Raw genomic sequence first — 14,437 nt, forward strand, 5'->3', positions numbered from 1 at the left:
ATTATAGTATTATTATTTGTTTAAAAGTGTATTTACAATTTGTTTTTTTTTTTTTCTATTATTATTATTCTTCTTCTTCTTCATCATCGTCATCATCTGTGATATCATCGAGTGCCTCTGGTTTAATAGTGGTAGGGGCTATAACCCTTTTTTGCCACTCTGATTTTTTCCTACAGAGAGGGCAAACCCCAACTGGATTCGTCTCTTCACAACAAGATGTACAGGCGTAATGCCCATTACAACTTGGTATCTCTTCAGAGGGGTATCGAAGAAAACAACAGTGGCAAACCCATCGGTAAAGAGAGGGGCTGTTTTCATCTGGCCAGACATTCCTACAATTTGATCGATTCATGGCCAATTCGATGTGAGGCTTTAAAGAGAGACCGTTCGGTCCCTCGTAATAGCCATCCCATTTGACGGCTTCTTGGCTTTTAGTTGGCGTGGCAGAGATTGAACCCGGAATGGTTTCTTTGTGACAAGAGATAGTCTTGAGACTTTGGTGGCAGTAGTGATTGGTATCGACCAGCTTACATTTTAGTTTGGAATCTTTCTCGGATTGACATGGGGCGATATGTAAGAGTCTGTTGTTTGCCTGTTTCAAAAACTCGGTAAACATTTCTCCAAAATCGTTGATATTCCAGTGGTATCTAGCTATCTTGTTTCTTTCACAGTATTTGGTAAAGGATACCACCACCAATGAAATGATTCTTTGTTGAAGTGCTTCAAACTTGTCGTGAATTTGCTCGTCTATCAATGATTCAAGATTCTTTTGATAATCTGCAACCAAGATATTCAACATTGTATTTAAATACCATTTACAATCATTGTTGATTGGGCTTCTATCCAAATCAACAATTGAATGGTAGTCACTTGAGAACTTGTCCATCGATTGTTTCATTGAAAAGAGTACCGTTTGAGAGTCCCGGCGGTTTTTGTGGTGGCGGCGGTTGTTGACACCCAAGTTGGTACGTATGATGTGATTGATGTGGTTTAGTGTCTCTGGTTGGTTACACATGGTCGATGGAACATAAACCACATTGACAGAGGCATACAAGTCAATTAAATTTGATTTCTTTGGATTTGGACAATCCAAAAGAAATAAACTTGGTTTCTTCTTTTGATGATCATTTGAGAAGAAATGGTCTCTTGCTTTGGCTGCATCAAGTAATGCGCTCGTTGGTACTGTATTGCGAGTATTCTTCAAGACCAAGAGTAGGTTGGGTTTGACGTCAGAGCCGGTGGCCATGTGAATGGCCCTATCCAAAAGAGACTCTATGTTTTGAATGTCCTCGGTCAAGACAATCACATTTGAGTATTGAAGCAATAACCTTGAATAGGAGTAGTACCTAAATATATCTTTCTTTTGATCGGTTGAGGTTGAATGGGTGGAAGGAGGCGGACGTACTAGTCCCCCACTAGTAGCAACAAGTACAACAGCATCACCAAAGCATGTAGTAATATATGAGTTTAGATTATAAGTAGTTGGTAGATTGTCGTTTGTAAATGTTTGATCGTTTACAAGCATTGCTTCCAACAGGGTTGACTAAAAAAAAATAAGTTGTTAAACATCATTCATCATCATCATCATCATAACAAATAGAATATATAACATACTTGTTCGGTTCCAGATTCTATGATTGAAACCTGTCGGTAAGTGTCATATATAGCTGCATTATGTATGAGATCTCTACCATTTGCTCCCCAAATTAGTTTGCATTCTCCATTTCTATGTTCTTTGATCTTGATAAACTTGCTGTTGCTGAAGCTGCTGCTGCTGTTTTGAGAACAATCTAGTGTGGATGGAGATACAGATGGTGTATTTTGATTTATATGTTTGGAAATTAATTATAATTTATATTATAATCTTCAAATTGCTCTTGACAAAATGTTGGTGTTTCTTTTTGCTCCGAATTTTTATTATTTTTATTATTTTTTTTATTTTTAATTTTATTTTCGCTATTATTTTCTTCTTGATTATTATTATTATTAGCAGAAGCGTCTACTAGCATTGGCTCCATGAAAATATATCTATAAAATATATAAATCTATAATTTAAATTTTTGTTTTTTTTTATATGAATGGTATTAGTAAAATTACTGGTCAGTCTGGTTCTGAATAATTTTATATTCCCCAATACAATCGTCTTTTCTTATCAAGCAACATGTATTATTTTTCATATGACATTCTTGACTTAAAAATTCGATCCAGATTGTGTTTGTTCAAATAATGTAAATTGGAGTGTTTTTAATATTATACACTGAATCAGTTGTGGGAATTCATAATATTTTTATGAATGTTTAATGTGTATGAATATGATCAGATTATTTTTAGCATCATTATGGATCTTTATTTGGTTAATAACCACAGAACAGGAGGATTTATTGATATCATAAGTCACTACTGATTCAAGGGTGGTGATTATACAACAAGAAATATTTCACTGATCAGAAGTAGATCCAATTGGTGGTAATGTTGACTGTAATTCCAATAGATAAAAATAATAATATGAATATATTATGATTATTATTAATATTATTAGTTCTCACACCTCATTTCAATAGCAGATTACAGTTTTTTTTTTTAAAAATAACAATAAAAGAAAGATATCTTCTATCCCCTCTACTCATAATAACAATAATCCTAATAATCATCTGTATGTAGGCAATATAGAAAGAACCAATTATTACACTACTCAACTAAGCAGTAATACGAAACCATTAGAAACCTTCTAGAATCGATCAGATCCTAAATGTTCTCATCCCTCCTGCCTCTTCTAACGAGGTGATAGAAGCTCGCAAACCTACGTTTAGACCTCGGTGTTGTTCGTCTCTCCACAAGATCGATGATAATTTGTGAAATCTAGATAGCTCATATTAAAATTTTAATTTAATTTGAGTTCTGCAGCAGTTGGTTGGGAACGCAGTCTACCAAAGATGTCTTTTGGCTTGATAAAGTGCCGAAACGTCAAACCTAGACGGATAAACTATGCCCTTTTCTCCCACCTATAGGGGGGTCTACGCAATGACGACATCTGTGGAGGGGAGGGAAGATGGATGAATGGATGGAGGCCAATTCATCGGGGTATATATTACACTGATGATCATTTGGTTTGTTCATACATTCATTATCCACACATACTAGTAAATATAAAAAAGTAGAGATAATATATGAATAGCAAGGCAGATCAACATTACAGAATCATCAACAACATCATTGTATCATCACCATTGTTACATAACAAGTAGTAATAATAATGAAGAATATAATGAATATCGTCATCATTGGTGACACCAAACTAAAGAAACCATTTGCAGAAACATTATTTAATCGTAAATTCACAGGCAACTCTGATATATTTCACTATCCTCTATTTGATCTTCAAGATGTTATAAAGGATTGTTATCTGAATTTACATTTTATGTTGTAAGTTTTAAAAACAAAACAAATCATAAAAAAAGAAATTGTATTTATTATAGTCTTTATTTATATTAATATCTTTTATTTATTTATTTAATTAATTTTAAAAAAAGACAATATCAGAGGAAGATATAGGTAAACCTATATCTAACCAAGTTTATCATCAGATGCCAGATTTTTATTTTGTCGTTTATGATGTAACCAATCAAAGTGTATGTAATCTAGTTCCCCAGTGGTTGGAAGAGTTTGAAAATAGAGTTGTGGTCAGGGTCAACATGATGTTATTGGTATGAATCCCGATCCCGATCCAAATCAATCTACTCTTCAAACCAAACCAAACAATTTCGTTCAAAAAGTATTCTCTGGACGCTACCATTACTTTGAATTTGAAAAAGGCCATTGTATCGATCGAGATATGTCGAACCACCAATCTTGTTTAAAAGACATTGCTTTGAAAGCGCAATATTCTATAGAAACAACACATACTTGAACCGATTCCTCAAAGCTTCTGACATGTTGTTGGCTGATGCAGAAAACTACAAGAAACTAACCATCAATGATAGGTATAACAGTCCACACCGAAAAATGATCGATTATTGCTGTGTTGCAGGATCATTAGAGATTGTTGATCATCTACACAAAAACTATCAATTGACATGGCTAGAGAATGGCTTCTTTATGAGTGCCATTTTCAATCACTTTGAATTAACAAAGTATATTGTTGATAACTATAAAAGATGTCGTAAAAGAAAAGGAAAGAATTCTCTCAATGAAAAGGGTCAATTTATTCTTGACATTAACATTATCAAAAAAGCTATAGAATATGCGATACTCTATCAACGTCTAGACCACCATAAATATCTAACCAATATTTTGGATAGATCCTCCACTATTAAACTTTCAATAGACATTTTTTATTTTAATTCATTTTTAACTTAATAATAATAATAATAATAATAATAATCATAATCATAAAAAAATAAAAGAAATTCTGTTTCCCAATTTACACAATAATAACTTTACTCACAATATCTTAAAACAACATTTGTAAAATGACTCAAAAAACCATCTCTACCATTGCTAAGTTACAATTTAAAACCTCTTCGGCTAATTTTGAATCTAATTATTTCGTTGTTCAAAAAGTGTTGTTTGGTCAATTTACAATTCCAAAAAGTATAAATAAAGGGGCCCCCTCATTTTAAAAATAATAGAATAGAAGTAATAAAAAATGGAATATATAGTTAGAGTTCCAATTGATACCTCTCTTGAAAAAATCGAATTTCAAGTAGACGACCCACTTCTTCCATTTAGATGGAGTTACTCGTGGTATATGGCAACTGGAAAGTGTACAATGGGCTATCTTTATAAAGATTCTGCACCATATGGAGCCTACGACATATACCATCAAATTATGAATGACTCCAAGGGAACCTCTGAAACAAAGCATACCAACAACACTCATACTGAAAAGGAAACCAAAGGAGCCATTCCCATCCACCAGTGGTATCTCTCACCAAACACTGGATGGCACGAAATGAAATTTAAAGTTAATTCATTGGTCTATGGAACTATCCCTTTCCATTAAAATGAAAAAATATACATTACCGCCTTTCCATTAAATAAAAAATATATGTTTGTATAAAAACTAAAAAATAAATAAATAAACATTGTGTTCAAAAATTAATTGAATAACCCCACCCCCTCATTAGAGATAATTCAACAATTTAGTATCATTGTTTTAACCCTCTTTTTTTTGATAGAGATAAACAATGAAAAGAAGAAAGAGAAGAACAAGATATACAGATTACAATGAACATTTGATAAATAGGTCATTATGAATAGGGATAATAGTTGAAAGAAAGGAAACAACATTGGTGCACCACACACTGCCACTTTGCTAATCATACTATACTCATGGTGTGTTTCTAGTTGATTCTAGCATGCTAGGAAGGAGGATGAGGAGGGTTCACAGTTGTAGTAGTAATGTTTGTTGCCCGACGACGACGACGACTAGTACACCACATCTAATTCCAAGAGATTGATTATCTGTATTCCACCCACACATATGCACATCACCACCCATCAAAAACAACTAGTCTAGAGTATAAATTCAACATTCCAGAGATTCTAGACAATTAATTACATTTGACTATTATTACACATTAATTGTATCACCAAAAATATGTTTTATACAGCAACACCAGTAAAGTTAAGATTGCTATTTGCATTTACAATGGCAGTATTCTGTCTCTTGATGCTATCGTGTATCATGCCAATGGCAATTGGAAGAAAACCAAAGTTGGATGGTCATCCAGACCATATTCATTTCCATCTATATCAAGCTTATTATCATTCTAAAAATGATGTTAAAGTATGTAAAACATGTAACATCAACAAACTAAATATACATATAAATATTAATTTGTTTTTTTAAGGAAATTAAATATTCTGGACCATTATTAAATACAACATTACCAACTCTATTATTTATGTTTATATCATTATTCGGTACTATTATTACATGGGCATTAATCCATTCCAACAAAGCTACCATGTCAAAAGCATTAAAGTGTTTAAAGATTGGTAATGTCGTAGCATTTATATCAATGGTGATTGCAGTAGCCAACTTTCAATCGTTTCATTACTTTATCAACCGTGATCACCAGTTTTGTCCATCTACCGGTGATTGGTGTCACCACCATCGTCTTGGATACGGTTACTTTTCAATCATTGGTGTATGTGTCTTGATGTTTATCAATTGTATTATTTCATTTACCTTGAAACCAGCAGTACTCGACCAAACCCAAAAGAAAAAGAAAGTTGACGAAATTAAATATCCAATCTATTATCCTGGATGTCCAGAAGGTATTTATTATGTCCAATCTCAAACTGTCACTCCACAAGAAGCTCCAGTTCAAGAAGATGGTGCAACCGAAATTACCAATAATAGTACTTTACAATCTGATGTAAATAATAATAATATTAACAACAATAATAGTATGAAAGATAGATTAGTTTAAATAAATAAATAAATATAAATAGTAATATATAAATATATAAATATATAAATATAGTATTTGTAGCTTTTTAAAGAAATGGGAGGAATGGGTTTTGAACTACTCTTGCTAAACCCAAATTAATATTGGGATTTAAAATATTAATAAAAATTTAATTTACTTTTTTTTTTTTGAAGGGAGAAGGGTCAAAAAGGGTTGATGATTAACTTGAGAAGGTATTCATATAGATTTTTCTATCTCTATATATATATATATATTTTAATATAAACTAGATTGTGTAAACTATTACAACTTGTTACATTTAATTTGATATAAAATAAGGGAGATTTAGAGTCTAGATCTGTTTTAGTTTATTTTCATTGATAATAAACACAAGTATAGTATCAATCTACAACACACATTTGTACATTCATAGCAAAACCATTTCAAAACAATTATTATTTAAACATTATTATTATTTAACCATCTGTAAACAATGAGCGAAAGAGGCGGAGGTAATAGAGGAAGAGGAGGTGAAGGAGGTAGAGGAAGAGGTAGAGGTGGAGGTGACGGAGGAGGAAGGGGAAGAGGTAGAGGCGGAGGTGACAGAGGTGGCCGCGGCGGAGGCAGAGGAAGAGGTGGTGAAGGTGGAAGGGGAAGAGGTGGTAGAGGTGGTAGAGGTGGATACCAACAATACCCACAACAACAACACGACACCAACCAACAATTCAATCAAGAAGAAGAAGACGAGGAAGAAGAGGAAGAGCAAGTTCAACAACAACAACAACAATATGTTGCTCCAGCTCCAGTTCAACGTGCTCCTTCAGCCAGTCCATCAACTCAAGGTATTTGGTCATCCAAGCCTCAAAACCGGTTCATGGGGGTGGAAAACCACCAGGATTATCAGTGGCTCCATCAACCCCCCCTCCACAACAACAACAAACACCAGTTGCTCAACCAACAACATCTACTACTAGTACTACTAGTACAACTAGTACTACAAGTACTGCTGCTGCTGCCACTGCAGGTACCATTATTACTGCAGGAGCTGAAAGACGTGGTCGTTTTAGAGAAGCTGATATTGATGTTACTGATCTTGCCACTAGAAAGAACCCTCCATCTAGAGCAGGAGCTATTACCAAGTTGGCTGTTAATCAATTCCAACTCAAGTTTACTACCCAACGTTTGTACCAATACGCCGTCGATTTTAATCCACACGTTGACAATCGTGCCACTAAATGGGAGATTCTCACCTCGTTCAAGGCTGAAATCGGCTTGTTCATGTATGATGGTGTTGGTGTCCTCTATGCCACCAAACAAAAGGCTACTACTACCTACACTTCCACCAATGGTACCAAAGTAACTCTTCAATTTGTCAAAGAGATTACTCAAGCTGATCCATCTGCCATTCATTTTTATAATATTTTATTTAAAAGAGTAAATATACATATATACAAAAGAAAAAAGAATTAATGAATTTATTAATTTATTAATTTAATTTAATTTATTATTTTTATAGTTTATGAGAGATATGGGATTTTCAATTATTGGTAGACAATACTTTAATAGTAGTAAGATTCATCGTATCGAAAATCATAACCTTGAAGTATGGCCAGGTTTCTTTACCTCTGTCAATCACATTGCTGTCGGTACCTCATTGTTGGCAGATGTAGCTCACAAGATTGTTAGAACCCAACACTTGTGGGATTTCATCAAGGAGCAAAGAGCCAACCGTGTCAATGACACTGATATCAACAACAAGCTTGCTGGTAGTATCATCATCACCAAGTACAACAACAAGACGTACAGAGTCTCGCTTATTGATTTCAAAAAGAGCGTCAAGGAATCTTTTGACAGTTCTTCTGGCAAGATCACTTATTTGGATTACTATCGTAAACAATATCCAAACTACAAGATCACTGACCCCAACCAACCACTTATTGGTTGTGATGTCAAACATCGTGGTGTTTTGGAACGTATCTATATTGTTCCAGAGTTGAGTTTCCTCACCGGTCTCTCTGAGGAAATCAGCTCCAATCGTAAGATCATGATGGATCTCTCTAATCACACCATCATTACACCCGAACAACGTCTCCGTACTCTTACAGGATTTGTTCAAGACCTTAGAACCAATCCAAAGGTTTCTACTACTGTTAAAGAGTGGGGATTTGAAATTGGTAATGCTCTTCCAGTCGATGGTTACAAATTACCTGATCCTCAAACCGACCAAACCATGAAGGTGTTAAAGGGTAACAAATGGGCTATTCTCGCTGGCAACAGAGATATGGGTAGCGGTGTCGCATTCTCGCACAAGTTTAACAAGTTGTCCGATATGGCTACCCCCGACCAAATCCTTGTTGGCGGCAACCCAATGAACCCCGCTAGTTGGGTCGCTGACTTGCGCAAGCTCACTGGCAAGGGATACCTCTTTGTATTGGCAATCATTCCAGCTGGTAAAAAGGACATTTACGACGCCATTAAAAAGGAGTCGTTAACTCGTCTCAGAATGATCACTCAATGTGCCATGGCACGTACACTTGAAAAAGAAGGTACGTCTGTCGCTGTCAAGATCACTCACCAGGTCATTGCCAAGCTCGGTCGTAGTCCATGGCACCTAAAGCAAGCACTACCATCAGCCATCCCCAAAAAGACCATGGTTGTCGGTATCGATGTTGGTCACAACTCTGATCAACGTGGCAAGTCTGTTGTAGGTTTTGTCAGCTCTGTCGATGAAAACTACACCCTCTTCCACACTACTGCTATCTGTCAATCGAAACCAGGCAAGGAGATTGTTGAATCGCTCAAACCGTCCATGGCGTCGGCATTAAAAGCTTACTATGACAGAAACAAGACATTGCCAGAGGTTGTCATTGTGTATCGTGATGGTGTAGGTGATGGTATGCTTGGCCTCGTCAGAAAGTTTGAAGTAGCTGCAATCAAGGAAGCATTTGCTGAAGCTCCTTCCATCTGGGGTATCAAACCCAAACTCTTGTACTGTGTTGTTAAAAAGAACACCAACACTAGATTCTTTGACACCAACAATCAGTATGGTAATCCTGCCCCTGGTACCATCGTTGACAAGGGTTGTACCCATACCAACTGGTACGATTTCTACCTCGTATCTCAACGTGCCATCAACAAGGGTTCGATCAATCCAACCCATTATCATGTTATCGTAGATGAAACAGAGATATCTGCTGAACATTTCCAAATCTTCACCTATCACATGTGCTTTGTAAGTTATAAATTATAATCTAGTTGGAGTAAATATAAATAATTATTAATATAATTGTTTTTTATATAAATATACATATACATATACATATACATATACATATACATATACATATACATATACATATACATATACATATACATATACATATACATATACATATACATATACATATACATATACATATACATATACATACATATATATATGATACACATATATACATATACATACCTATACATACCTATACATAATCCTTTCCAGATGTAAGTTCCAATATAATCAAGATGCAGGAATTAAAATCAAATATTATGAATATTAATTTTTTTTTTCTTTTTTTTTCTTTTTTTTTTTCTTTCTTTCTTTTATTTATTTCTTTTATCTTTGTTTATTAAATACTATTCAAAAACCAGGTACTATAATTTTGATAAGTCTGTTAGAGTACCGAGTGTAACGCAGTATGCTCATAAGTTGGCATTCTTAATAGGTAATTTTCTTTATAAATCTCAATATTTATCATAATACTTACACTTACTTACTCATTGTATATTTTTCCATATTAGGTCGCCACGTGCATTCCAATGTTGCCGAAGAATTGTCCCTTAATCTTTATTTCCTTTAAATTATTAAAGGAACATAAACCAAATCTGATCCCATCCCATCTATTTTAAATAAATACATTTTTTAAAATCAACAAATTCTATTTGTATGTATGTATTGTGTTTCTATTTCTTATTGGATGGGAGGCATGATTAAATATTGGACCGGTACTGGAAATGAAGGTATACCTTCATTTTTTTTACAAACATTTAATTAAATTACAAAAATACTCCTTATGTATGCTCTGTTCTAATAGTATTTTTAATGATTTTTATAGATTTTATGGAGATGATAGTATCGATCAAGAGAGTCAACTCGACACCCTCCACTAATTTGATCAATGTCCTCGTCAATCAAGACCCTCTTCTAAATATATCAATCAACAATCATTCTTATCGACACAATCACCAACAACACAACCATTTCAATGACTACAATCATTATCAATCAACAATCATTCTAATGACTACAATCATCATCAAAACAATTATTCCAATGATTATAATCATTACAACAATGAAATAATTGATCAAAATGGAAAGGACAACAATAATAGAAAGAGTGGAGAAGAACATCTAGAGAGTCAAAAGTATCAACTATCACTCGTCTTCCACCTATCAGTGTCTAGTGGTGTTGATATTGATCACCAAATCAACAATAATTGCACTCAAGAGACGACACCCATCGATCAACCAAAATACCATTACAACAATGAACCTTTTGTTGAAAACATTCAGTCCTAGAGCCACTACAGAGATATACAAGAGTCCAGATGGTTGGAGCCAGTGGTGCGTTGGAGTGTGGTCTGGTGGATGAAATGTACATATATGTCCGATTGGGAGAGAAACCTTAAATTTGATCTCTAGTAGTGGCCATTGGCACTCAATTGCATCTATTTAGTGTTCGGTGTACACACCTGTCACTGTTGCTACAACGACAATCGTACAACCAATATCGGCTACAATCAAGAGGATGGGTGGTACCAAAACGTCAATACATCCTCTACTGGGTCAACACTCTCAGCGCACCTGTCAAAAAAATCAAGAAACGGTAATTATCGCCAGTCAAAGGGCCCAAGCCAAGGTACCCAATACTACCTTCAAAAAGACAATGACTGTACTCAGTTACTACCCCCCAGAGGTTAAAAGAGCAATACCTTTATTTTATTTATTTCTTTTATCTTTGTTTATTAAATACTATTCAAAAACCAGGTACTATAATTTTGATAAAAGTTTTAAAAAAAATCCTGCATTCCTAGTGAGGCAGTATACTCATAAGTTGGCATTCTTAATAGGTAAACAATGAAATATGGATTTTATCCATATAAGTTGTACAAATAATAATAATCATCAACATTTTTTAATGTTTGTTTGGGATAGATTAATTTTAAATAAAATGCAAAAGATACTCATTTTTTGAATATAGTTTATGAAACCTGTTTGTATGTATGTATGTATGTATTGTGTTTGTTTGTTAGTAAACTATTTATTATTATTATTATTAATTAAGTTGAGTATTTAATTATTAATTATCATTATAACTATCCATTTCCATTTCATGAGCAACAGAGATACCAGCATTACTCATTCCAGCACCAGTAGCACCGGATTCAAAATTTGAATCATTTGGACCACCAGGAGTATTGGATGAATTGGATGACCCGAGAGCAGTGGTATTTGTGATTTGGTCGAGTTTGGCACTGATAATCTTGACAATTTTGTTGTTGAATACAATCGATTGTGACCAAATTTTTTTAGTTCTTGATGATAAACCATACAACAAGAAACTAAAGAATCCAAATATACGAATACAAAATACAAAGAAACCAACACCTGCCACTGATGGACCCAATACCAAACATTCTTGTTCTGGATCTGTAGTCTTTGGATTGGTCAAACAAGCAAAATACTGTGGAATCGATGCAAAATATTCGTGCTGTGCCGATACAATATATTGATCATACGCAAATAAATACAAAAGAATAGTATAATATGCTACCAAACTACCAATTGGTTTAACTTCCATCTTTAATATATTCCATCTTGATTGATCCATCTTTGAAATTTTAATTGATACAATCTAAAAAAAAAGTAAAAGTAAAAAGTAAAAAGTAAATCAAAATAGATATTAATATTAATATTAATCAATAAATAATAATATTATTATTTAATTAATTTGCTTGCTACACATACAATATAAATTTCTCTAATTAATAAAATTAAAAAGATTGTACCAGCAAATAAAAATACACCCAATGGTCCCCAAAAGAATATATTTCTATATTTTGATGACCAAATCCAACAACTAATTAAAAATAAATAAATAAATAAATATTAGTATATTTTATATCAAAGATATATTTTTGTATGTTATTACATACAAAACATTTCCGGGACCAGCATGATATTCTTTTGCAGAGATTGTAGCAATGGGGAAGATCCAAGAGATGAGAGAGGTACCGATACAATAGTATTTGAAAAACTCTCTTTTTTTGGCACCGACTGTTTTAATGGCAAACCAAACTTCGAAAGCCATGATACACCACCACGTGACAACGTAGAGTGCCGATACATGAAGAATGAATCCAGTGGTGAGACAGAGATCATCAATGGGGGATGCCGACCGACCTGGTTCGGGACACAACGAGTCTTGTGTTCCATTGATAGCTTGAATGACACCAGCCAGAGCAACACCACATGCAGCAGACATAACACATAGGTTAATCTTGTCAAACCGAGTAATCTTTGGATTCAATATACCATAGGTGATAATTAAGAATATAGTAGCAAAGAATGAAAGGAATGATAGAATATCACCCATTGTAAATATATTGGTCCATATTTGTGGTTTAAATAGTGGTGATGGACATGGTGCAACACATGAACTAATATTAGAGATGTAAATGTATCCTTCATAAGTTGATCTTTCTTGATCGTCTGTTGGATGTTCTACCAATGGGAATGGACATAGACCAAAGGTTGTATTTGAATTTATCAAATTTGGATTTTGACATGTCACCGAGTGATTAGTATCACCACCAAACGATGTTAGATTATAAAGTGCAGATTCCAATGGAAACAATGTAAAATTGTATCCACCACCAATCACTTTACTAGAACAATCCAATAAATTGGTTGGAATCTGACACAACTCTGTTGTATTATAACAATTGGCTGAACATGGAAACTTTGGGAATGCCAATACCGTCGATGTATTTGGTACTTGATATTCTATACATTCCATAAAAAACTATATAAAAAAAACAACAAAGTAAAAATAATTAGATTAAATATTTTAAAGTATTATATATAAATATATATATCTCTCTCTACTTACCAAAGCACATAGAGTTTTATATGTATTTTGTACTTTACATTGATCAGATCCACCAAAATCTAATATCAATTTAAATTGAAGTGCTTGTGTTTGCAAGTCTGATTGGCTTGCTGTTGAATTTACATATACAGAATCTAAAAGTATACATATATTTAAAAGTATATAAATAGTAAATATATATATAAATAAAAGTAAAATAGAGAGAGAGAGATAAAAAAATTAAAAACGTCGGCAATGAGAGCAAAAAAAAAATCTTTTGTTAGAGATAACATCGAGGGAGAGGGGGGTATGAAAACAGTGCTGAGGGGGTAATTACCTGCATTGGCTAATAAACCTTGACATAGGGGTGTATCTACAGGATCCCCAATATATTTTTCACATCTCCCTGTTGGATCAACAGGATGATAATCTTGTGCAAAAGTAAAAGTACTTGATTGTATAAATACAATAATATATAAAAAGAATAATAACCAGTTACAACTCATTCTATCTATCTCTCTATATATATTTTTAAAATAGTATAGATAAAATGATTTAAATGATTGATGAGGATTAAAAAAAAAAACAACCCTCATCTTAGGAAGGAGGAAGAAGGAGTTAACCAAACCAAATTAATTTAATGTAATTGTGTCAGTTTGGTGCTTGTTTTCTTTTATTCGTAGAGGAGAAGTGATGGGCTCATCACCATCCGTACTCAATTTTGGTGTTGGTAACCTCGTCAATACCGATCTTTTCAATGGAATCTAAAGAATGAGCGGTGGGGTGTTGGGTGAGTGTGGTGTCCATCCCACCATGGAAAAGATATTAATTACAAAATATCTTTTTCGAGGGCCGTCAGAAGTGTCAGTTAGGC

The 14,437-nt window shown here is 33.8% G+C and overlaps 8 protein-coding genes across 8 annotated transcripts; 5 read left to right on the forward strand and 3 right to left on the reverse strand.

Moving 5' to 3' along the window:
* Nucleotides 1-64: 64 nt before the first annotated feature.
* On the reverse strand, nucleotides 65-3,125 carry DFA_04923 (uncharacterized protein; the record flags this gene model as incomplete). The annotated part of the gene is made up of 3 exons (XM_004360587.1): nucleotides 65-1,543; nucleotides 1,615-1,740; nucleotides 3,120-3,125. The coding sequence occupies 3 exons, from the start codon at nucleotides 3,123-3,125 to the stop codon at nucleotides 65-67; spliced, it is 1,611 nt and encodes a 536-aa protein (XP_004360644.1).
* A 140-nt stretch (nucleotides 3,126-3,265) lies between these two features.
* Nucleotides 3,266-3,907, forward strand: DFA_04924 (uncharacterized protein; the record flags this gene model as incomplete). Its single annotated transcript, XM_004360588.1, has 3 exons — nucleotides 3,266-3,385; nucleotides 3,531-3,629; nucleotides 3,674-3,907. The coding sequence occupies 3 exons, from the start codon at nucleotides 3,266-3,268 to the stop codon at nucleotides 3,905-3,907; spliced, it is 453 nt and encodes a 150-aa protein (XP_004360645.1).
* A 95-nt stretch (nucleotides 3,908-4,002) lies between these two features.
* DFA_04925 (uncharacterized protein) lies at nucleotides 4,003-4,356 on the forward strand (the record flags this gene model as incomplete). The annotated part of the gene is made up of 1 exon (XM_004360589.1): nucleotides 4,003-4,356. One exon carries the CDS (start codon nucleotides 4,003-4,005, stop codon nucleotides 4,354-4,356), a length of 354 nt encoding a protein of 117 aa, XP_004360646.1.
* Nucleotides 4,357-4,645: 289 nt separating this feature from the next.
* Nucleotides 4,646-5,002, forward strand: DFA_04926 (uncharacterized protein; the record flags this gene model as incomplete). The annotated part of the gene is made up of 1 exon (XM_004360590.1): nucleotides 4,646-5,002. The coding sequence occupies one exon, from the start codon at nucleotides 4,646-4,648 to the stop codon at nucleotides 5,000-5,002; it is 357 nt and encodes a 118-aa protein (XP_004360647.1).
* A 597-nt stretch (nucleotides 5,003-5,599) lies between these two features.
* On the forward strand, nucleotides 5,600-6,437 carry DFA_04927 (uncharacterized protein; the record flags this gene model as incomplete). The annotated part of the gene is made up of 2 exons (XM_004360591.1): nucleotides 5,600-5,788; nucleotides 5,853-6,437. The coding sequence occupies 2 exons, from the start codon at nucleotides 5,600-5,602 to the stop codon at nucleotides 6,435-6,437; spliced, it is 774 nt and encodes a 257-aa protein (XP_004360648.1).
* Nucleotides 6,438-6,909: 472 nt separating this feature from the next.
* DFA_04928 (uncharacterized protein) lies at nucleotides 6,910-9,680 on the forward strand (the record flags this gene model as incomplete). Its single annotated transcript, XM_004360592.1, has 4 exons — nucleotides 6,910-7,258; nucleotides 7,321-7,850; nucleotides 7,933-9,648; nucleotides 9,672-9,680. The coding sequence occupies 4 exons, from the start codon at nucleotides 6,910-6,912 to the stop codon at nucleotides 9,678-9,680; spliced, it is 2,604 nt and encodes an 867-aa protein (XP_004360649.1).
* Nucleotides 9,681-10,481: 801 nt separating this feature from the next.
* Nucleotides 10,482-11,073, reverse strand: DFA_04929 (uncharacterized protein; the record flags this gene model as incomplete). The annotated part of the gene is made up of 2 exons (XM_004360593.1): nucleotides 10,482-10,576; nucleotides 10,950-11,073. 2 exons carry the CDS (start codon nucleotides 11,071-11,073, stop codon nucleotides 10,482-10,484), a joined length of 219 nt encoding a protein of 72 aa, XP_004360650.1.
* Nucleotides 11,074-11,772: 699 nt separating this feature from the next.
* On the reverse strand, nucleotides 11,773-14,069 carry fslF (G-protein-coupled receptor family protein; the record flags this gene model as incomplete). The annotated part of the gene is made up of 5 exons (XM_004360594.1): nucleotides 11,773-12,327; nucleotides 12,441-12,552; nucleotides 12,629-13,497; nucleotides 13,585-13,718; nucleotides 13,901-14,069. 5 exons carry the CDS (start codon nucleotides 14,067-14,069, stop codon nucleotides 11,773-11,775), a joined length of 1,839 nt encoding a protein of 612 aa, XP_004360651.1.
* Between the last annotated feature and the right edge of the window lie 368 nt (nucleotides 14,070-14,437).

This window comes from Cavenderia fasciculata (genome assembly GCF_000203815.1).
Source record: "Cavenderia fasciculata unplaced genomic scaffold Scf_Dfasci-G-o-80e12.f1-5, whole genome shotgun sequence".
Classification (NCBI taxonomy): domain Eukaryota; phylum Evosea; class Eumycetozoa; order Acytosteliales; family Cavenderiaceae; genus Cavenderia; species Cavenderia fasciculata.